The 22,914-nt window shown below is 45.5% G+C and overlaps 1 protein-coding gene across 3 annotated transcripts in view; it reads right to left on the bottom strand.

The window, feature by feature from the left end:
• SPRED2 (sprouty related EVH1 domain containing 2) overlaps positions 1 to 21,360 on the bottom strand; it is a 516,049-nt gene extending 494,689 nt beyond the window's left edge. For all 3 annotated transcript variants that reach the window (XM_078649408.1, XM_078649407.1, XM_078649406.1), the window contains exon 1: positions 20,987 to 21,360. In XM_078649408.1, coding sequence (XP_078505534.1) covers positions 20,987 to 21,012 — 26 coding nt within the window. In that variant the 5' untranslated portion in view covers positions 21,013 to 21,360. The remainder of the gene's footprint in view (positions 1 to 20,986) is intronic.
• Positions 21,361 to 22,914: the final 1,554 nt, after the last annotated feature.

The following is a 22,914-nucleotide window of genomic DNA, read 5'->3' as shown; positions in this document are numbered from 1 at the left end:
TCGGCCCTGCGATACATTTCATAATGTTTCAAATAACTGCAATACAGTAAAAACATGAGAACAGAAAATCCTTCTGCCACCGTCAGAATTCCCTCTTGATCCCTTCATGATTCTATCCCGATCCGCTGTATAACAAGCCACGCTGTCTGTCAGATCAGTGTCAGTAACATTCACAACAGTAACCAACCCGTTTAAGCATCTGCAAAACTCACTGCTCTGTAAGGGAGAACGGGAGTGGACGTGGCTTTTACCGGGGAAATGTCAGACCAGCTATTGGTGCAGTCCAGGCTGAAGCGGCGATTTCAATTTCCAAAGCTTTCTCTGCAGGACCAGCACAGAGGAACGTGGGATGGTGTGTATAGGGGCGGGGGAATAGTCTCTATCCCTCCTATAAAATCCTGCAAGGTCACTAGTGCTATGCTCTGTGCTGGACGTACTTGGTTTGGCACGTTTTTCGTTTGGCATGAGAATGCTAGCCTGGTCTTGTATACCATCAAACTGGACAAAGAACATACGGAGAGCCCCACTGAGAAATACTTTTTGTATATATCACAAAAAATTGCCACCCATCAGAAAGTACACAGCATGGCAGTGGCCGATTCCAACACTTTCCTGACCCTTACTTACATGTTTGCGACAGAGAAGTCTGTGACAAGAAGGTCGAATTCCATCAAGACCCACTCGACCTTCCATTCTTTCGAGGTCTGTAAATGGATTTACCATTGCTCTGGATTATAGGGACATCCATTATTGGCAGTGATCGGAAACGGCAAAAAACAGCGTAAAAAGTTAATAACTTCATCTCCTAGATTTAGAAGAAGGCAGAACGGCAGGGACATCGTCCAGTTTCTTTCAACAGGGATTAAGATTTCAGTGGGCAAAATATTTTTTGTTGGGGTCAGGTGATGAAACAGCAGGGAAGAGATACTCTCAGGACTGGGCAAAACGAGGCAGCTGCAAAGTATTCAAAACTAAAGGCCTCAAGAATCTATGTCATAAAGTGGCATCTTTATTTTTTTTTATTCAAAATAAACTTAGTGGACTTCGTGGAGAATTTCTGCTCTCAAATATTTTTTACAATGCTTTAGGCTGCTTCACCCCCTGACCAACTAAAAAGATTAAAAAAAACGAATACGTGTATTAACATCCTACACCACAAGTTATGGATCGACAGAACAAATTGTTTGGGCAGAAAGCCATGTCATATTTGTTTGCCTATCCCACTCAAACTCTTACATATATAAAATCTAAGCCACAGAAAACATCATTAGTTTTGTATCGTCATTGCTCACAGGAGTATGTTCCGCTGCTGTGCATTCTAACCTCACAGACTCTGATGTCACTAAGAAGGAATAAAGAAAATGTGGGAAAGCTGGACAAAGTGACTCACCCACATTAGGTACAAAATTTGATAAAACTACTGCAGAAATTAACAGTGGGTGCCTGTGCATCTTACATGGCTGCATAAAGCAAATACTCGGATATAAGACCCAAGACTTAATAGCAACAGTTGCTAGATTTCTATACTTTACTAGTAATGGGAGAAAAATTATTCCATCAGATTTGAAACACGTTATGGTTTTGAAGGCACAGGATCCTCACGTGTAATAGGAGGATAGGCTCACTGCTTTGCCTCGCAGCATATGCAATTGGTTAGTTGACAGGAGCTGAAGCCACCTCAGGACCAAACACCTATCACATCCTGTGTGGCCACTTGCTGCAAACATCTAAAGCTGTAGTTCAGGTTACTCGTAGCCAGAGGTAGTAAGCGGCACAGTAGAATGTAACATTTTTGGCTTGTGACCTAGTGTTCAGCTCCCCTGAATTTTAATCTTCCTTTTGTGGGTCTCCCCAAGACCAGTTATGTCTGTCCAGGCCACATCTCGAATCCAGCAGGTGCATCACTATTGTGCTCCTCTACGACCCAAGTGCCAAATACTATGATTGGGGGGAGGCACAGCGCAGCTATGTATGTAGCAAACTTGAAACCTGTGCATTGTAGCATCACTCACCTAGGGAAGGCACAGGGAGAGACGCTGCAGTACAAGAAAGTACAGAGTGTGACTGTGGAATGCAGAGCAGGAGCTCTGGTGACTGCACGGCATGGCTGGTACAGCTTCAGGGCAAAAGTTGATGTGGAGGTGTGGTCAAATCGGACAAATGATGTCCAAAATAGAATGACAGGATGCATAATAACTGGTTCAGGATTGGACTCAAATACTTTGTGAAGATAGTTTTTATGTGATATAATATTGCAGTCTCGTTACCGTTGATGGGGAGACCTAAAATGTACATCCAAGAATCATTTACAATACCACACATGTCTGCATGAACCACTGTAAAGCACAGGGTGACTTTTTTATTTCTGTCTTCAAACATCCGAGAAGCACGCATGAGTGGGATATGGCCGTGTTGAGGCTCATAAACTGTAAGATATCTAGGGATGGAGGAACCTTCGAAGCAAGACAAGAATAGAGAACTCGAAATAGCAGAGTTCTTTAATTCCCCCCTAAAATGGGATATACAACGCAAATCATATTGGTGTATTATTATACGATCTGCAATCAAGGGAAAACAAAAGGAGAAACATTTTCTTAACATCAATCACAAGAAGTCTAAGGACAGGGAATGGTTAAATAATTATACAAGAAAATGGTTGAATTTAGGAAGAGTTGTAAAGAGCGTGCACAGCAGAAGACAAATACACTTTACTCATGAAAAGACGTACTATATATCAGCCGGTTACTACATATTTGTGAATTGTGCCAGCAAACCATACTCTGTTTCCACCAGCATGACAGTATACCACTCTCCTAAGAGGACCCCACTACGTTTGGCACAGACTTCCAGCCAGCACGTGCTGACTATTCTTAAAAATGACCCGAACATATAGGTTAATATCTCTAAAGCCTATTTATGGGTATGGGTAATCTTGGCTTTCTCAAAACTGATCACAACACACAGAGGAGGCTACAGCCCTAACCTCATCTAGGGAAGAACATTTTTTAACTTCGACCTCCTGGTCTATGTACTGGTCCAACATTTTTCAATCCCATAAAAACAACACCATAGTCTTTCAAACAACCTAGAGGACCGGTGCACACTCGTCCTGAAACCAGAAAGGTATCAGAAACGTTCAAGCTATTGGGCACTCAGTCCCAACCCAAGTGCAGGAAATTGTTTTTGAAAATTAACCCCTTACTGTAATGTACCAGACGAGGCTAGAAATATTCAGACTAACGTATTACATACATTGTAGGTGCACAGAAGGAAAAGAGAGAAGGGGGAAAGAAGCACATTAGTAACAGAGGGCAACATGACCACAGGTGGGGGGGACAGAAGAACACGGGTGAGAGAGAATGACAGGGCAGAGAAGCATACGGGGAGAAAACTAGAAAACATGTGCACTCTCAGGGTGCTTACACTCCCAAAAAACGAGTAGTGAGAAGATACAAGTAATTTACCCATGCTTTAGGAGAGGGGCAATTACAGGAAGAAATAAAGCCAACAGAATCTAACAAATGAGAAGCAAGCAAAGGGGGGAAACCGTACTGCCAATCAATGGGCAGGATCAAACCCTAATGTAAGTTGAAAAAATGTTTTGCACCGAACAGCACTTGTGGTGTTTTAGGCGATACCTTATACAAAAGAACACATGTAGCTGCTTAAGCTTAGCAGGAACATGCTTGCAAGAACAGAATTAGGCATAGCAGCAGGCTGCACCTGTAACAGCACTGTACAAAATATATCACAGTTTTAAGGTTCCAGCATGGGCACCACATTTGGAACCAACAATACGGAATGGTAAAACATGAATGCACTTCGGGCAATTCTATTCCATTATGGTTGACTGGTTTAGAGGTAGTGCTCATGCAGGATGAAGCACACTGCAGATGAAGTGAGCAGAAAGCAAGCAGCCCAACAGCAATGTCTGAGCAGCTATAGTATGCTCTAAAAATTAAAGTAAAAGGAGAAGGTAAGAATTAAGAATTTAAGTTTGCAAAGAGGTTATTTTTTAACATGCATGAGTGTTTTACCTTAGTGGATCAGATTGTATTGGTGCACTGAGAGGCATTTATTAGCTGTAATAGTTTTACATGATCTTGGAAACATTCATGCAGCTCCATTCTGAAAATAATGCCATTAGTGAACCAGAAGGCGTCATTTTTATAAGGGTGCAACTTGGGTGTAGCCTTGACTGTTACATAATTGTAACAACATTATAGTTTATTAAATAACACACCAATGATGGTTTTGTCCAGCACACATCCTGAACTTGTGTATTTTAAGGGGCTCACATATGTGGTAATGAAGAAACAAGAGGCAAAGTGAACTTAACCAATTACCTAGAATCACACGTGGGGAAGCCAGGACTGATACCAGGTTTTCTGGTTTAACATTTTGCAGTTCAGCCATCAGTTGAGTATCACTTTCCCTCTCACGTTTTACATTAGAAGTTAATGGTTTGACTTTCACTCTTGGTGCCTGAGAAGAGGGTTGATGGCAGACAGATGTCACATGAAGGCTTGGTTTGCTGTCCACATCATGTATCTGCTTCACGACCCCTATGCCCACCTTTTAACACCCTGACCCTCACACTGTTGGCATCAATACGGACCTCTGGCATGCTATAGATAGTACTTTGCGGCCACCGGGCGAATGTTTGCGAGGACCCATGGTTTAAGGTCTGAAGATCATCAAAGGTATCAATGGGCATAAGGCTGAGAGTTATAAGACAATCAACTAATATTCCTACATTCGAAGCAATTAGTGAACGCATCAGGGTCGGAATATGGATTACTCTACATTTTATCCTGAGGCCCTTGTCTTTCTGGGACAGGCCGGTAATACCAGGGGGAACAGTAAGGTAGACCGACAATGAACTCAATGGGGTTATGGCCCCTATAACAATTTTCGGTCAAACCCCCCACCAACTGAATGAGAAAAACGTTCCATTCTTAGATATAAAAACAGTCAATAGTTGAACTAAGGCCCCCAGTCATCAAAAGCAAGTGGCAATTTCCACCACACTGGAGGGGCTGAGTTGAACAGGGCTTGATACAGCCTCCACCCACTAAAATCAGGTGATTTAGTAAAGATTGGCATATCGCTTAGCAAAACAGTGTCAGACACTGTGGAATTAGAACCCAGTTTAGCATTAAAACCTCCACCTAATATAACATTAAAACAATTAAAATGACTGAAAAGCATGAGTTTCAAGAATGACAGCACTTGAAAAAGTGCCTCTATCTGAAAGCCTAGATTATAGACGGAGTTATAAAAATTAATAAGAAAAATTAAACTTATTGGGTAAAATAGTCCACAAAATCTGGATCCTATTACGGTTATGGGTAAATCGAAACAAACTTAGAGACATGAATTATGACACAATGGCTCTCTGCCCCAATGAAGCAATGACTGGAATAGTGAAACTCTCAAAAGCCATCCCAATAATATCCTCATGGGCCAAAGTTTCTTGTAGCAGAACTATGTCAAAGTGAGTAATAAAATCAACCCGCTCTGGACCAGATGGTTGGCCCTAATACCAGCGATGTTCCAACATACAAGCCTTAAAATAGACCCTTGCTATGGAACCAAGACTCTGATGGGAGGGCTGGGCATGGGTATCTTAGCTACATCTGTGGACAGTTAGGTCCTCTGGGTGTCAATCATTACAATCCAGGTCCGACAGAAGGAGGAATCTATTAGACATAGGAACAACTGGTCTAGCAGGCTCACAAGCCATTAGTGGGGGGTCTGTGACGCCCTGACTGCATCCTGGGTTGCAGATGTTTAAATAAAAAAAACTAACAGGAGACTATTAATGCCTTTGTTCAAGGAATGCTTTCTAGCATTGCTTGAGATCAGGCGGCAGGCCAGATTTGGGTGTTTGCAATTCATCACTATGCAATCCCCCCTAATATGCTTGACAGTGGGGCCAACCCACCCTACTCCCCTCACAAACAGAATGCCATTATATTTACTACGGTTTAAGTTTGAATTATGGGTCAGTCAGTGAAATCTTTTTTTTTGATAATCAACTTTATTTGGAACTTAAAACAACAGACAGAGTTCATTGGGTGTAGCTCAATCAGATCACACAACAGATTATTACAAAGAAATCGTGTAAAGCAGGTCTTCACATGCCAGTCCATATTCGGGGCAAGGAGAAAGGCAGCGATCATACATTATAGCTTCGATCATGGTGGTATTAGATTAAACCATTCCCCCCAAATCTTGTGGAACAGGTCCGTTGCACCCCTGGCCTCAAATAGGACCTCCTCCTGGGTCCCGCACCAATCAACCCCTCTCCTCCACCTCCCCACTGTAGGTGGCGTAGGTCGCGACCAATGGCTTGCTATATCCCTTTTTCCCCACTGCCAGCGCTGTCCCAAGGAGGCGCCTGTCCGCCCCATAGCCATCCAGACCATCAAATACCCCCAAGAGGAGTCTTATCGGCTCGTGAGGAACCTCCCACCCCAAGGCTCGCGTGAGCTCCCGTTCCACCCCCCCCCCCCCCCCCCCTCCAAAACTGTGCCAGCCTAGGGCAGAGCCACACCACATGGTAAAAATCCACGGGTGCGAAACTACACCTTGCGCATTCCGGAGTAGGACACAGGCGGGTTCGGAAGAGGCGGTCAGGGGAGAGATAGGCCGCATGAAGGTAATAAGTCTGGACCAAACGGAGTTGGGCTGAGGTGGTCAGGGTTCTGGGCGCCATAAGGGCATACCTCCAATCCACCTCCTCTAAGGGTCCCACCCATCCCTCCCAGCAGGTGCGCAGCGTGTCTAGGGACGCGGGCCATTATTAACTAGGGAGCGGTAGATGCGGGACACCCCTCCCCAGATTCCCCATCATCACCAGGGCCTCTAGCGGGCTGAATTCCGGGAGGGGGGTCTGGAGCGCATGGCGTAGTTGCAGGTACTTAAAGGGTTGGGTATGGGAAAGGGCATGGTTCCGCTGCAGGTCCGCGAAGGCCCGGATGTGATCCCCTAACCAGACGTCTCCCAAGACCGAGACGCCCACCAGATCCCATTTGCGAAAGCCGTTCAATGCCGCCACCTCCCGGAGCCAGGTGCCATGCCACAGGGGTGTTTGCCTGGTGAGCTTACAGTCCCAATCCGTGTAGCCCAGAGCAGCTTGCCGCGCTGTAAAGACCGATCTAGTGACGGATGCCATGGATTGGGGCACAGGGCTGCCATATAGGAGGGCCTGGATCTGTGGGAAATCCATCTCTCCGAGCTCCACCCGGTAAGCTGGGTCGGACCAGCCGCCCGCATACCAGTCGTGGACAACGAGGAGCTTAGAGGCAATGTAGTAGAGGAAGAGATGAGTCACCCCCAGCCCCCCATCGTAAGGGGGGATACGGGTGCGTGCCAACGACATGCGCTGCCGACCTCTCCCCCATAGAAAGCGGGTCAGGTGCCCATCCATCTCACGAAACCAGGCACGGGGATGGAAGTGTTCTGTAGGACATAGAGAAGGCGCGGGACCATCATTTTAAACAACGCACTTCTTCCTAGCGGGTTAAGTGGGAGCGTCTGCCACCGCTTGAGATCGGCCTTCATTCGGGTAACCAAGGGGGCGATATTCAATGCCCACTCAAGCTCTGGTAATAGAGTTACCCATATTCCAAGGTATTTGACTGAGTGGCACCGTAGAGGAATGTCTGACTGCCAGTCAAAGCAGTCTCTGGAGGGGTGCAGCAGGACCAGCGTAGACTCGGGGGCGTTAAGTCGGAGGCCGGAGACCCGATGGAAGGCCGCAAGGGATAGCAGGCTCTTGGGGCCCGAGGTCGCTGGGTCAGCCAGGTAGAGAACCACGTCATCAGCGTAGAGGGCAATTTTATCGATGTGGCTCTCATCCCACGCCCATCCTCGGATAAGGGGATCATGGCGGATCATCACGGCCAGGGGCTCCATCGCAAGCGCGAACAAAAGGGGCGAGAGGGGACACCCCTGGCGTGTGCCTCTGCGAATCGGGAAGGCCTCGGAGAGCACCCCATTCACTAGCACCCGGGCGCGGGGACTGGCGTAGAGAACTCCAACAAAACAGCGGAAGACAGGGCCGAAGCCCATTTCCGCCAGGACATCCTGTAAGTAGTCCCAGCCTACCGTGTCAAAGGCCTTCTCAAAATCCAGGAAGAGGAGGGCCAGGTAGGAGGGGGGGGGGGGGGGGGGGGGGAGTCGAGCGCGGTGAGCCAAGGCCAAATGGAGGCGCCTGATGCAGTGACGGGTGCCCCTGGCGGGCATGAAGCCACAGTGGTCTGGATGAACCAGATCCGACAAGAGAGGTTTAAGTCTCTGGGCTAAGATGGTGGCGTAAAGTTTGATCTCCGAGTTGATGAGAGAGATCGGGCGGTAGTCTGCACAGGCCATCGGGGGCGGGTGGGATTTGGGAATGACCACGATCGTGGCCAGATCGGATTCGGAGGGAATGGAGCCAGTGTCTGTCACATGGTGGAAGAGGGCCAAGAGGTGGGGGGCAAGGGTATCTCGGAAGGCGGCATAGTATTCTTGTGGGAAGCCGTCAGGGCCAGGCGTCTTGCCAGAATGTAGGAGGGGAATGGCATTAAGTACCTCCTCTAAGGTGAAGGGGCGATCTAGGGACTCCCTGGACTCCCGCGACAGAGAGGGCAACCGGGCACCCGTCTCCTCCAGCAGGGAGGCCAAGGAGGCCTCGGCCGGCTGCCGTACATAGAGGGTCGTGTAGAAGTGAGCGAAGACACCCGCTATGGCCTTCGAAGTCGTCTTCAGGGAGCTGTCCGACGTCCGGATCTCTGGGATGATACGGTGGACCCTGGGGTAGGAGACTAGATTGTGGAGGAGCTTGCCATTTTTGTCACCCCAGCCGTAAACCCGCGCCACTGAGGAGCGCCACAACATCTGGGCAGAGTCCACCGATCTGCCGGATTTCCTCGCGGATCAGCGTGAGTTGCTTGGTGGGGTCCCCGCGGTCAAGGAGTGCCCGTTACTCCTCCATCCGCTCCGCCCTGCACTCCAGCTCAACGAGACGGGCCAGCCGGTCCGCACACTTAGCATGCACGAATCCCCTCGCCACCCCGTGGATTATGGCCTTGCCAGCCTCCCACAGGGTACCAGGCGACAGAACGTTAGCCGAAAAGTAATGTCAGTTCCTGCTCCAGCGAGTCCACCAGCTCTGGGTCTTGAAGAAACCGGGCGTTGAGGCGCCACACCGCTCGCGGACCCGCTTGGGACGAACCAAGGCGGAGGGAGACAGGGGAATGGTCGGATAGCCCTCGGGGTAAGATAGCTACCCTGGAGACCAAGTGGCAGTCAGTAGCTGGGAGAAAGAAGGTCGATACGGGACTGGGTGTGGTGGGCGGCTGATGTGTGGGAGAATTGCACCCTGCGGGGGTTCCAAACTCGCCACGTGTCGCACAGCCCCAGGGCAGAGGCCCGTCCTGATAGGGCCGAGGCCATCCGAGTGACAGAGGGGGTCCCGGACGTATCACAAGGAGGGTTCAGCACGGCGTTGAAGTCCCCTCCCACCACAGTCAAGCCTCTCGGAAGGGTGGAAAGAACGCCCGTAAGGCAACGGAGCGTCGGTAGGAGAAGAGCAGACGGGACATACAGGCTCAGGATATTCAAGGGGCACCCCTCTAACACACCCGATACCACCACAAAGCGACCTTAGGAATCAGTGGTGGCCCGAGTCAAGGTGAACGGCAAGCTTTTCCGGAGGAGAATTGCCACCCCTCAGGACCCGCGAGCAAACCCAGAGTGCCAGACCATCGCGAACCCACAGCGGGCCAGGAAATCACATTGTGTGCCTAGGAGGTGGGTCTCCTGGAGAAGGAGGGCGTCCGCCGCATAGCGGTGGGCCGCCCGGAGGAAAGCCGCATGTTTAATGCGATGTCAGTGACACATCTTATTGTTAAGTTGGGAGGTAGATTCCTCTATAGAGGAGGTCACGGTTGGTAAACCCGTTATGACAGCAACATACGGACAACATTCTTGAGGAGATTTAAACATGGCTGGTTCATATCATGTTGAGCATGGGATCTAATATTCTGATCAAGGGATACATTCAGGCCCTTTAACCCTTCGTGGATGCCCCCCCTCCCTTCTCTGAGGCACCAAAGTCCCCCTAACTTGTGAGCTAGGGATCTGGACATCTGTAGAAACCGCATCAACTGGAGATAGATGTGTGGCCGAACTAGGGGCGCTAACAGCTGAAATCAGACCCAAAGCTGCTATTAAGCTAAGAGATGGGAAGAAATCGAGAGAGGCCTTCTGGTTAACATGCAACTTCATTAGTTCCTGAACAACATTTTCCAGGCTTCGCAACCAGTCCACCAGTGGAGTAACACAAATAGCGATCATTGATTTAAACTAGTCTAAAATATGGTCCCAATTTAATTAGCAGATGGTGGAGACGGACCAAGATGCTGGATGATGGCCATAGTGTTTTTGCCTGGATTTCTGTGTGCGCGGGCTCTGGAATTGCCAGTTGGCACATTCTTTTAGAAAAAGCCCCACAGTCACCAACAGTAGAAATTACTGAATCATTGAGCGCTTCAGTAGGTGGAAAATAAGCTTGGGGCTCAGAGTCATTGCACTGTGGGCTACGTAGACTGAAAGAGCCACTAGTCCCTTGGCAAGGTTGATGTCCTAACTGGCTCGGCGAAGGGCAATTAAAGACCTCCCGGTTTCTACAGACAAGCATCTCTACTGAGGTCTATCGCTTTGGAAATCACCCCAAATGCACGAGTCAAAAAGGAATCCAGCGTGGTACCATTGGATGATCTGGCATTAGCATTATCTTTGGCCCCGGGTAGTTCACGTTTGCCCGTGTTCTTCCTGGTTTAGAGCCCAGCTGGTTTTAAAGTTAATGCCAAGAAATATAATCAGGGCACCACTTAAAAGATAAGATTCCCAAAATGGTGTGCCCCATATAACCTCCACTAATACTGGCTCACTGTATAATGAAGTTAGGCCCAGTAACTAAGAGGGGTGGCCCAGCCCAGCCTCTTCCGGCTGAAGAAGGGCCCGCTCTTGGCCTGGGGTGTCTGGCGCCCACTGGAGTCCTTTGGCGCTTAATAACACAATACTGTTGCTCAGCCCCTCCTACCGGGCCTGGCAGTGAGATATGGGGCGTGCAGTACCCACCAATTATGTAGCATGTCGTGCGCGAGTCTTTCGGCCCTAAAAAGCATGACGATGTTTCTCAGCCTCTACTCCCAGGCCTGGCAATGAGATATGGGACTGAAGGCCCCCACCAACGATGTAGCGAGGCCTGCGGAAGTCATTTGGTGTTAAAAGCACAATTTGCGTTGCCCCTCCTCCCGGGCCTGGCAATGAGATATGGGGATTGCAGTCCCCACCAACAAGTAGTGCACCCCGCCTAAAATAGCAGGAAAATAAATCACATGCATGGCATGCCCTGGCTGTTCTCGAAGACTTTCTTCTGGCACATCTCCTAGATATTCACTGCACAGTTCAAAATGAACTCAGGGAGTGAGATGGCTGTCGTTCAGATGGAATTCCTCGCACTGGTAACACTGGATCTGAAGAGCTTTGCCAGAAGTGATACCCAGAAAGACGTGCAGACAAGGAGGAGCCTCACCTCCCGCAAAAGCAGCTGGGGAGACCAGGTGAAGCGTCTGTTAAGGGAGTTCAGCGCATCGGCTCCATACCAGTGCTCCCAGCAGCGAATGCTGCGAGCTCTTGGAATGGGTTTACCATTAAGGAAATCCCATTGCAAGATGACTGAAATGTGCACAATCTAATAAGATTCACCTGAATATATGCAATCTATTTTTTCAAAAGATCACCAGTGTCTAACATCTGATGATAGTATAGCCACTAGAGGTGAAATAAGTAGGTCATTATATTATGAAATATGTATACTCTGAAACATATTTGAAGATGCCAGAAACGTTCAGATTTCTCTCAAAAATGAAACTTACATGTCCTCTTCAACTTCACTGATTGGTGTCATTTTAAAAAGTTGTAAATTATTTTGCAAGGTTCTAAAAATGCTTCGATATTTAAGACAACCAAAATACAATAATTTGAGAAGAAAAGACATTGAACATTTGGTTACAACTTGGCTGTCGGCCCTTACTCTTTGAATGTGTATACTAAGTACTAAATTATCTTGACTCGGGTATATAATAGAGCCTACTAAATCAACTGTAGCTCTTTGAGCCATTTTTAATTATACAGTGCCGTGCGTCTTCGCAATTGAGAATCATTTGCACAGTATGCTTGAGTGAACAAGTTGTTTATTTTTTCAGGTAATTGCTGCATAGTTAACTTACAGGTTGCAAAGTCATGTGTATTTATTGTAAAAAAAAAATGTATTCCTGATGAAGCCATTGATTTCATGAAACATGCGTTGTTTAGTCAAATGAATTATTGCCTATGATTGTTATGAATTAATTAAACAAGAAGTGAAACAAATCGGGAAATAAAGATCAATATACATCAAAATTTCTATAGGACTTCAAGTGATCTTTCCAAAATTCGCAGGACCCATAACAATCATATATTTTTCAAGTATTCTTGAGCTAAACACTATTGAGACCTAAAGTGTTTTTTTTTTGTTTAAATTTGTTTATTGGGTTTCAACATTTGTTATGACATTTTGACTCAGTACATTAGTGCAATGTTTTAAAACACAGTTACAAGGAAGTGCAAGTACTCGTGATCATCAGCGTACATTTTGCTGTTTGACGATTTTATAACTGTTTAGTCCGTGCCTACGTACATTCTGCTGTTTCACAATGTCAGTACGGTATAGCCCATGGTAAAAAACTGTCGGGGGGGGCTACACGTTGTTCTTAACTCGGCAGCGACTCTGTGTTCTGGTCGGGTGGAGTTTGCCACCTCTGGTCGTATGTGAATTGTTCGCTGTTGTGTGGGCTTCCCGGTGTTGTCGTGCCTATATGAGTTCCCAATAAATCGTTGGCGGAGTCATCCAACACAAACTTGCAAACTTTTCAACTGCTGGGGTAAACTATAGGGAGAAGAGAGGGGAGGGAGCTTTCCATCCAAGAATTATTGGAATCGATCGTGTTGATGGCATTATTCCTTCAGTAGGGTGTGAAGGTATGGTAGTGTGTGTGCGGAGGAAGAATCGGGGATGTGTGCCTCTGCGGTATTTCCTGTGTTGTCTAGGGGGGAAATTCTCTGCGTGGCTACTACCCAGGATTGACTCTGGAGTGGCAGATTCTCTTGTGGCACTTCTGCGTTAGAGCTAGCTGGAGGGACCGGTGGGGGTCTGAGACTGAAGCTGCGGGTGTCTCCAGCGGGTTTGTTTCATGTGTAAACGTATGTATTAATTGCACCCATTCTAAGGAGATAGGAAGTTTACAGGTTCCCTTTGGTTCTTCCTCCCTTGAGACATATAGTGTTAACAGCGGAATGCTTAACTTGTGCAGGGCAGCCACTGCCCTACCCTTCCCTTATAATAATAATAAAGATAAGATAACTAGATGAGCAAATCAGTCATTTTGTGCTGCTACTCAATGATGGTATACAAAGATTATAATACTTGCTTACTATGGGCACTATTCTTTCCCACGCATCAAGGAGACATGGAGACATTGCGGCTTTTTACACATAATTACATTTAAAATAAAGTACATTGTACACATGGGTTCATCTGAGCTATTGGGTCATCCAATTTAAAATATTGGGAAAACGAGTAAAGATAATTATGCGAAAAAAATATATTTTTAAGCGGCTGAATCGCTTAAAAGCCGACTTCACCCTTCCAGACACATTGAATAACTAATTAAAATTAATGCTGAATCATCGCAGGCTGAAACACTGACAGTGGCATTATCGCCACTCTAACCTTTTTGGACTGGACAGCAGCATTTGACAAATGTCAACCATGCTAACTACCTCAAACAGGTTATGGAGATGCGACTCACTAACCTAACGATGGCATTGATAAAATGTTAATTGTCAGAAATAACTTGATCAGTGCCCATACCAATGTATGCCTCTAGTCCATAGACTGTCTTTTGTGGTGCTTCACAAGAGTCCTCCCTTTCACCTGTCTTATTTAAGGTTCAACTACCCATGATTGTTGTCAGTGTTTCTGTGAGTGTGCGCAGATGCCACCAATTTCCTCCTTGGATATCAATCTTCTCATCAATTCTGGGCATGTATCTTACCCAGGATTAAATGAAAGGCCGCCACTTGAATTTGAACTCTGAAGGTCAAAAGACTATCCTTCAGTCTTCTGAATGGACCCTTCACCGGGGAACGATGTCCAACCACTGGGCTTCAAACTGGATGCAAACGTGGGCTTCAAACTGGATGCACATTAAATGTTTTCCTCCTATCTGAACACCGTTTCTTCAGTCTGTAACTACCACTACATATTTCTAATTTACTGTAACTATATTGACTATATGATGAAACTAAAAACACACCTTTTTTCAGTTTTGCGGTCACTCTTGCTGTCAATAAAGCAGAGTCTACATGCACTTTAGCCAATTCAAAATAGATTAGACCATGAAGTATGCAACGGATCCAATTGAATATACCCAAAAGTCAAACACTTTACAATACCAACAGAAAACAGTCATGGTTCAAAATCACGTTATTTATATTGTTTATTCCACAGGAGTTAACACTGTATTACTCTCATCAGTAAACATAACATATAGAAGATTAAAAGGGGCAAAATGGAGATATCCAACTAGTCACAGTTAATCAATACAGCTTTAGAATAGGTAGTCAACCATTTACAGTAGTACTGTTACCAATAAGTAGGATAAAGGAAATTGAAATCTAAGAGTTCAACCCACATTTTTTTAAATGAGCAATTTGGTACTGCAAGTAAGGTATGTTCTGCATTTGTGGCAAAATTCTTACTTTTGCAATTCTGGAGAGGTCTTGGTAGTTAGTATGTGACAGCTAGATTTTTATGAATACTAAAATGCATCTGCATTTAAAAGTGGAACCTGCTGTACAATTCTGCAAGCAGAAATATAGCTTATTTTATACCCTTGTGCACCATTCAAACCTGGATAGCATTTACCCCTGCATTTGGCAGGAGTAAACTTTTGAGTTACAAGGATGAGAAGACACCAGCAAATTAGCGGTAAACACTCACATATGTTAGACTTTGTAAGTGATCACAGTCCTTTGCATGTGGTTCACACACGAGCGGTCACATATTCTCCGGTAATCATTAATTTGCGATTACAGAAATTCAACTTCAGGTAGAATTTTTATATTAGTAAGCTCCATTGATAAGGGTAAATTTACACCATTTTTAAACTGAATCATGAACATGACTATAGTACTGCAGTTTATTTTCAACCACGTAAATGTAACTTAAGTGTGAAAAAATATTTTAACATCTGACAATAAGCATTCGACAAAAAAACGAAGTGAGAGGTTTCTTACATTACCACAATCACAATAGGGAAACTCATGCCCACTGAACCTAAAATACTAAAGCCATTTAAAAATGAAAAATCCTATGCCTAACTAATGACATGTGACAAGAGATACTCATATACTTGATTAAATAATTCTACAACAAAAAGCATACATTACATGTATTCTGGGCCAGATTCAATTAATCAGTACCAAACTACGTTTTTTCTTCCACCTAGAATCAATAACAGGTTTACAAAAATGCCCGGACATTCCCTATGCCCATCAAAAATAAAATATGCATGTGCAGTTTTCCAAGTAAGTAATTAGGCAAAGAAATCGAAGAACAAGCTCTGCAAAAAAAAATAACATTCAATGGGAATTTCAGGGGTACATAAATTGAAGTGGTGAGAACAAAACCTAATGAATTGCAAGAATATAACATGCCAACACTCAGCCTCAAACCGTAAGCGCTCAGTTATACTGCTGGCAAGACGCCACATCAGCACACATAAGGATCCTGTATCAGAGTACACCAGGATCCTGTTGTAAAGGAGCACAAGGTCACAAAATGACTTTGGCATAATGCCAACAAAAGCGACAAGGATGGTAATAGTATCAAATCAGGAGAGAAGACGTTTTTTGTATTTTTATACGACTAATGTTTCTTAACCAGATGAACAGCAAGCAAATACATTTGAATTTTTGAAATGTACTTATTTCAGATGATTTTCGTTTCCTTAAAATTCCCTCTATTGTTAATGGCTCTTGAATAATGTGTTCTTATGGTTTGACCAACTCGCTCCAGTCCCCGCATATTTTTGCGTCAGCACACATTCTTGGATTGAATACTGGACACCACTCAGTAACAGTAAACGAAACAGGAGAGCTATGCTAATAAAGAAGGTTTTGTAGGTGTACATACACGTACTGCTTAAAAAGTGAAGATCATCAAAAAGCCAAGAATGTTTTGAACAACCGGAACAGCGATGACTTCAGGCCTAGTCAGCCTGAATACAGAAAATCACAGTGATAAAGTTCAGGGTTCAAAAAGGTTCTAACATTTGGATGCATCCAGGGTATGCAGGGGTCAAAACTATTGTTCAAGCATCAAAACTTAGAGGCCGTCACTCATGTGTGGCTTTCAAACAGAGGGAAAGCAAACCTACAAAATAAACACTTTAAAGGCTAAATAACAAAGGTTCCCTGTGACTTAATGACGTAGTGACTACCAACTGGGCTTCAGGGAGTAACCTACAATTATTTAACGAGGGAAGTGTCTTTCCACATAAAAAAGTACCTTATTAATGATATTTACAATTCAATTGTAAACTTTAGAGCTTCGAATCGTAGATGCCCTACATATTTATGATAGTAGTTGCCCAGAAGTGTATTTCGAAGAGAACATTTTAAAGTAAGTGTCTCGAACCTTTTCTTTAAGGAGAGCTAAAATGGAACTGATCTACTGACTTTGAAAATTGTAGCATTGGAGACTACATAAGAGGCAGTCACAGAAATGGTCATACCTTGTTAGATTACTAAAAGTAGTGGACACCCAGATGTATGCCACATTTGAGCAATACCAAAATATAATCAGGATATTGACTAATACAATGCTGTGAAGGAACATGTATAGATAAGTATTCTAGACTCCACATATGTGTACCTTTAATATATGTATATCTTCAGGATAAACAGATGTGGACTTAAAAAAGCAAAACCACACTTACCTCTATATACTCAACTTCATGATACTGTGGTAGTCTATACTCTGGATACACTGTATTAGCTGCTAAATATTTAAAATTCAATACTGTATGAGAACACTAACCACAGGGTTACTAACAGCACTGTCAGGAAACATGTTATCATAATTAAATGCCTCCACATGTCTAATGAAATAGAAGCAAGTGTTCACCCACACAAAGGAAATACTAAAGGCTATAAATCTCCATAACTCGATATTAACTATAATTCAAAGAGAAGATTAAATATGTTTTGGATTTTCAAATCAGTTTGATTTCAAACATCAGCATGTTAGTTTAGCAAAAAACATGATTTATTTTCAATCAAATATGCAATTTTCAATTTGGAGTAACACTCAAAGAAAATAGCATCCTTTACTTGCAAAGTGAACTTCTTAAATATGGCTACAGTAGACCCTCTGAACTAACTACTTTCCTGGGTTACGCTTCAGAGAGTTACTTCCAGGGTACAAGTGAGCAGCTACCAGTGTCTCCCAAGGTACCCGCTCGATCCCCGTTTTAAAGAGTATTCAAGCATGCAAAGATAACCAATCTAAGGACCTAAAATGTTCCATTACGGGCTACTAGTTATTTAAACCAGAATATCGCTGTGACAGTGTGCATTTTTAACTGAGCAGGCATTTCAGCAGATGGGCCCTTGGCCTTTGGGCCCTGTGTTAGCACAGCCTGCCTTTGAGTTTACAGAGCCCCATCACTATTAATGAGCTCTACCTGTCTAGCAAGCAGTACAGCTATTAACAGAAGGCCGAGGGAACGAAAGCTCCAATGTGAGAGGACATTTCCAAATCACCAACTGCGAGTGTGTCAATGTTCTCCGTTAAATGTTTATTGACACTGGTGCTTGAAACAATACTCTCAATAGAAAATATAGCTATTGGAGCTTGAGAAGATAAAGGCTGTCCGGGATTGAGACCCTGTTTCCCCTCACTTTTATTTGATACCCTTTCTACCCAACATTTCTGTGGAGGCAGCTGCCAATTGGAGAAGTGTGGCTCAATGGTTAGAGCGGCAGACCCTGATGCAGAGGTCTAGCCCGGGACCAGGGTTCAATTCCCCGCCTCGGCGGGTCTTGGGCTCAAAATTCCAAGGACCTGATAATTCTCGCCTCGGTGCCTATTCCAATCATGGAGTCCCACTCTGCAACTCTGGGCAATAGCTTGCTTAATCTCCACAACGGCCCCCACAACGCTAAGGATGCCTGGCCTCCACCTTGGGGGCGCCCAGGAGTGGACACCTCACAGGGAAAGCCAGGATGAGTTCCACAGCGGTATTCGTACATGCGCCTTGAGACCCTTGCGGGTGAGTAGTGCGCTATACAAGTATCAATTTGCAATTTACATTTACAATTAGTAATGGTCCTTAACCATCATGCTACCAATGTCAGGTAAAACCTGTAAAGTACCCAGGAAACTCTATAAGCCACCTAACCCAAATGCGGTAGAGGGGCGGTAATAGTGGGGAAACAGTCACTGCTGCATCCCCCCCCCAAAAATGGAGAAAGTCAATTATTTAAAATCCGTCCCGAAATCACTCAGACAAAAAAAAAATTGTACAAGATTCCAGACCAAGGTATAGAGCCAGTGGGCATTAGTCTTCAAAAATGCCACTAAAAAGGAAGTAAACGATTATTGTGTGTTATAAAAGCTCCGAGTAGTCTTGTATGTGAAGGGGCCTTTAAAAATGTGTGTTGTTGGGGAGGTCCAGGTTTTACCACTGTACTGTACTTCAACCTAAAAAGGCGCCACTATGTCAGTAAAACCCGCTTGGAGTATCCTGTGGTTTTGCTGTTAGTTATTTTACATACTTTTGAAAACATGCCATGGGATGTCAAAAGAGCAGGCATAACAAGTTAATCACTACTTCTTGACGTGGCCATAACACACCGCCACCTTTTCAAGTAAAGTCTGATAAAAAATAGATCCAACTATTCCATGTAGGACAGCTTATTTTTCAACGATTATTAAATGCGTCTCCAAACTTGATTCCTTATACTGCAACTAATTTCATAAACATAACCTCGGTATTGAAATAAGTCAACACATCTGCACAAAAGAATAACCAAGTAATGTAACAACTTAACTATGCAATCGCCAGGAGTTCACACGAAGGTGGAGAGACAAAAAACAACCTTGTAAAGTGACATTACATTCAAGATGGGCATCACATAGCCATGCGAATTTGCATGTCATTACCTCAATAGCCCATCCTTGGCGTTGGTTAACATTACAGCGACAGAACAAGGGCGTCCGGAAAAAGGCTTAAGCGGCAAAACAGATCTAATCTGTGTTTTCAGGAAATGCTTTACGGCAGTGTGGACCAAAAAAAGTTTATTAAAAATAAACAAAAATCATATCCTACTAGATTGCTGCTGTATCGACACAACCTTTGGTTGAGTTCTTCCATAGTATTTACAGAAAATGGTAGCTTTAATAACGCTACTGAGGATTTGATAGTTCCACATAGATCGTTATGTTATATTACCATTAGGACCCCCTCCCCTCCTCAAGGAAGACTGGAATCCATGACTGTTTACTTATTGCTTTGCTCTCCCAATAGTTCAGAAATCCAGTTTCCTCAATGCACTTTGGGATTGAAATTCATTTTCTAACGTTCTATGAGGGGGATGGCACAATATTAAGGGCATAGACAACATGAAAAGTTGTCTCAGCAATACACATTTCACACTTACTTTGTACTAAAACTACAGAAACTTTAATGTTGCTACTTTTATAGCTTTTAAAAGAACTTCATTTTTTCCTTAACATGTGCATTAAAAGCATATTGCAGCCTTCTTTCCCATATTGGAAGAGGGGAAACACGTCGGACACTTTAAGAGCAACAGACCCATGGCCGAGCAGCAGTTTAAAACTCGGAGAAACCAATGTAAAGTGTTGTGATTTTTAACAGAAAGTCCAGCAACAAAGCATGGTTCACAAAGGGTAAGAATCTAGAAATAAACAACTACGTGCTTATTCAAGCAAAGTACATAGGTGTTAAACCCTACTGCCCCACTTTAGACTGCCATATTGGGATTTCATGACTATCCAAATCTCACTAAGAAGGAACATGGGGCGCAGCGAAAGCTGGAGGGCTCGCGTGGAAGAAGAGTGGTCCGTTCTCGTCCTAGGAGCTTTAAAGGGCATTGTGAACGAGTACATTTCCAAGGACTGCTCAGAGCGAGGCGGCCCACGCAGCTGCAACTAGGAGGCCTGCTCGGGGCTGCGCAGTCTTGGGCCTCACCCTGCCTACCAAGAGACTGAGCGCGCAGGAAGAGAGGCCATCTGCTCATACTATAGGCGGCTGGCAACTCCCCCTCACCTAGCCAGGCCTCTCTGCCCAACGGCTGGGCCAGACCGCGGACTCCTCCACGCAGCGCACCCTCCTCCCTCACAGCGGCGCACGCCAGCTCTTTTTTTTATGAATGGAAAACGCTGTATGCAAATGAAGGCGACTCTAGGAAAAAAAATGGCCGACGCTTGCGCTTCCATTTGACGCGGGGGGGGGGGGAGGGGGATGTCCCGAGCCTCGGCCGCCGCACGCTCGACAATGCAGGGGGGCGGGGAAGGCTCAGAAACTCCAAAGTGTAAGGGAACGCTGTTGACACCTAAAATCTAAAGCACCCCCCCTCTTAAAATGGTCCGTGCCAGGGGAGGGTGTCCCTGCCGAGACCGGGGCAACCCCGTTAAGTCCTGGGTAGCAACTGACGTGTAGCCGCCAGCGCGAGCCCTGCAGAAGTAAACACGGCTGCAGGGGGGCGTGCAGCAGCTCGCGTGAGCCCCTCAGGCTGAAATCCCATGCACCAACCGCCTACCCCCACCCACAACCCACCCCTGCCCGAGCCCCCAACTCACTCCTCCGGCTGTTCCTCCTCGTTCATTTTCCTCCTCAGCGGCGGCCCGCAGCAGCGCCCTGCGGCTCCGCGCTCCACATCTTCTTGGTCACATTCTCGGACCTTCCTCAACTTTTTATTATGTTTCAATAGTTATCCGCGATAAGTCGAGGGGGGGTTGTCCCAAAGTAAACGAAAACCAAGGTGTAACTGCAAAAGAAGGGCCGTCCCAGAGAGAGCTGCGCAGCTCGGCCGTGTAAGAGCGCCTCTGCGGCGAGCTCCCGCTTACAGGCGCCGAGTGGGGAGCTGGGAGGGAGGCTGGCGGTGGCCCCGTCCGAGCCCCATGGCTGCAGCCTCAGTCCATGTTGGATTCTCACCGCCGAGGAGAGGAAGTGGGGCGGAAGCGATGACGTCATCCTAGCAACCAGCTGCCAAGCTGCAGCACTGGAGGGAGGGGAGAAACCAGACACCGACAGCCGCCCGCCCCTGCCACAGCTCACAGCGCTGCCAGACCAGTCACTAGACGAACGGCGGACGCACAGCTACTACAATAGCATAGACATACTCCAGCACAGGCATTCAGCCGCCGCCGTACCCCACCGTCTCCAAGCCACTCAAGCGGTTCATAGCCACCCGGCAGACTTTTCAAGTTTGGGATCCGGGGCAACATACCAGTGCTGCATGTGTGAGGTGAAGACGCCCCAAGTTCTATCTAACATTTTGATATTTCGTCACTTTTATCACCTTTTTTTAAAACCCATAATTCAAATGCGAGGCAGTTTTAAAAACAATGCTCTCTCTTTCTTTCAATCGGGGTGGGCAGAGAATAGGCCCGTGCACCAAAATAAAAGTACTTAGATAAGTATCTGGCCCATGTTTGCAATTTGGTTCACTTTGGACCTTGTAAATACACGATTTAGGAGTATTTGTGCACGGTATGGAAGACTGCATTGATTTGCACTTGCTGCCCGCATTGTTTGTTTTAATATCGGGGAAATCAACAGAAAAATCGGACCCAGCAGATCATGAATTAGGTTTACAACCACCAAAAAGAGCCCATACATTGACATGGCAGACCAGCCCTTCGTGGCCTGCCTAATTGCCACAGAGTCCAGCCCGATCTTACTTTCAATGCCAAAGAGATGGGAAGAGCATATAGATGCATCAGCACTTGTGAACGACTGAGTGCTTAACGTTTGCTATGCACCTTGACGTTCAAATTGTCATTTTTCTGGTTTTGAAGCCAAGGCTCTGAGCTGCTATGCTTGTAGACTGCTCCTTTACCTTTGCTGAAGGTTGACGAGCATAATACCCTGATATGGCAAGTGCATCAGTGAAAGGAGTGATGTCACCTTCACACAAACCAGTCATGGTAATTTGTCTTCTGGTGGTTAAGGTGGCAAGGCATTTGGTGACCTGCTGGTTCTGCATTATCAGTCTCTCACTGTTGATTTGCTGAGGGAGGAATATGTTCTATTTAAATTCTATATAAGACCACTCAAGGCGCCACACAGGAGTAACTGCTCACACCATGACAAATCATTAACTGGCCTTGAAGCACCAGATGCCCGAACTACATTGGCTCGTACCCTACCTTTTGTATGCTTTGCATGTACACCTTTACATTTGCCATTACTTTCCTTTGTCCTTTTACATGTCATCCTGCATGTCAAGTGTTTTATTGCATATGGCCTTGGCTAAATGTGCTATGTAAATATCTTGTTGCCACTGATTTCAATTATTTTTGTCCAGTAAAACTAAATGTATTTCTCAGGCACAGGATTCTATTTCATATAAAATAGGCTGTGTCCTTATTTACATAGGTCATTTTTCTTTTGAAGAAATCCTAGATACACAGCTTAGGCCAGGGTTTTAAGTGGGTTGGGTCCTGCCGGTGAGCACTGGCAGTTCTAAAAAGCAGGTGCTGAGACGGGTCCCTATTGGGCTCTC

This window comes from Lissotriton helveticus, chromosome 6, assembly GCF_964261635.1.
Source record: "Lissotriton helveticus chromosome 6, aLisHel1.1, whole genome shotgun sequence".
Taxonomy (NCBI): Eukaryota; Metazoa; Chordata; class Amphibia; order Caudata; family Salamandridae; genus Lissotriton; species Lissotriton helveticus.
The sequence above is the reverse complement of the archived record's forward strand: the minus strand, read 5'-3'. Positions and strand labels throughout refer to the sequence as shown.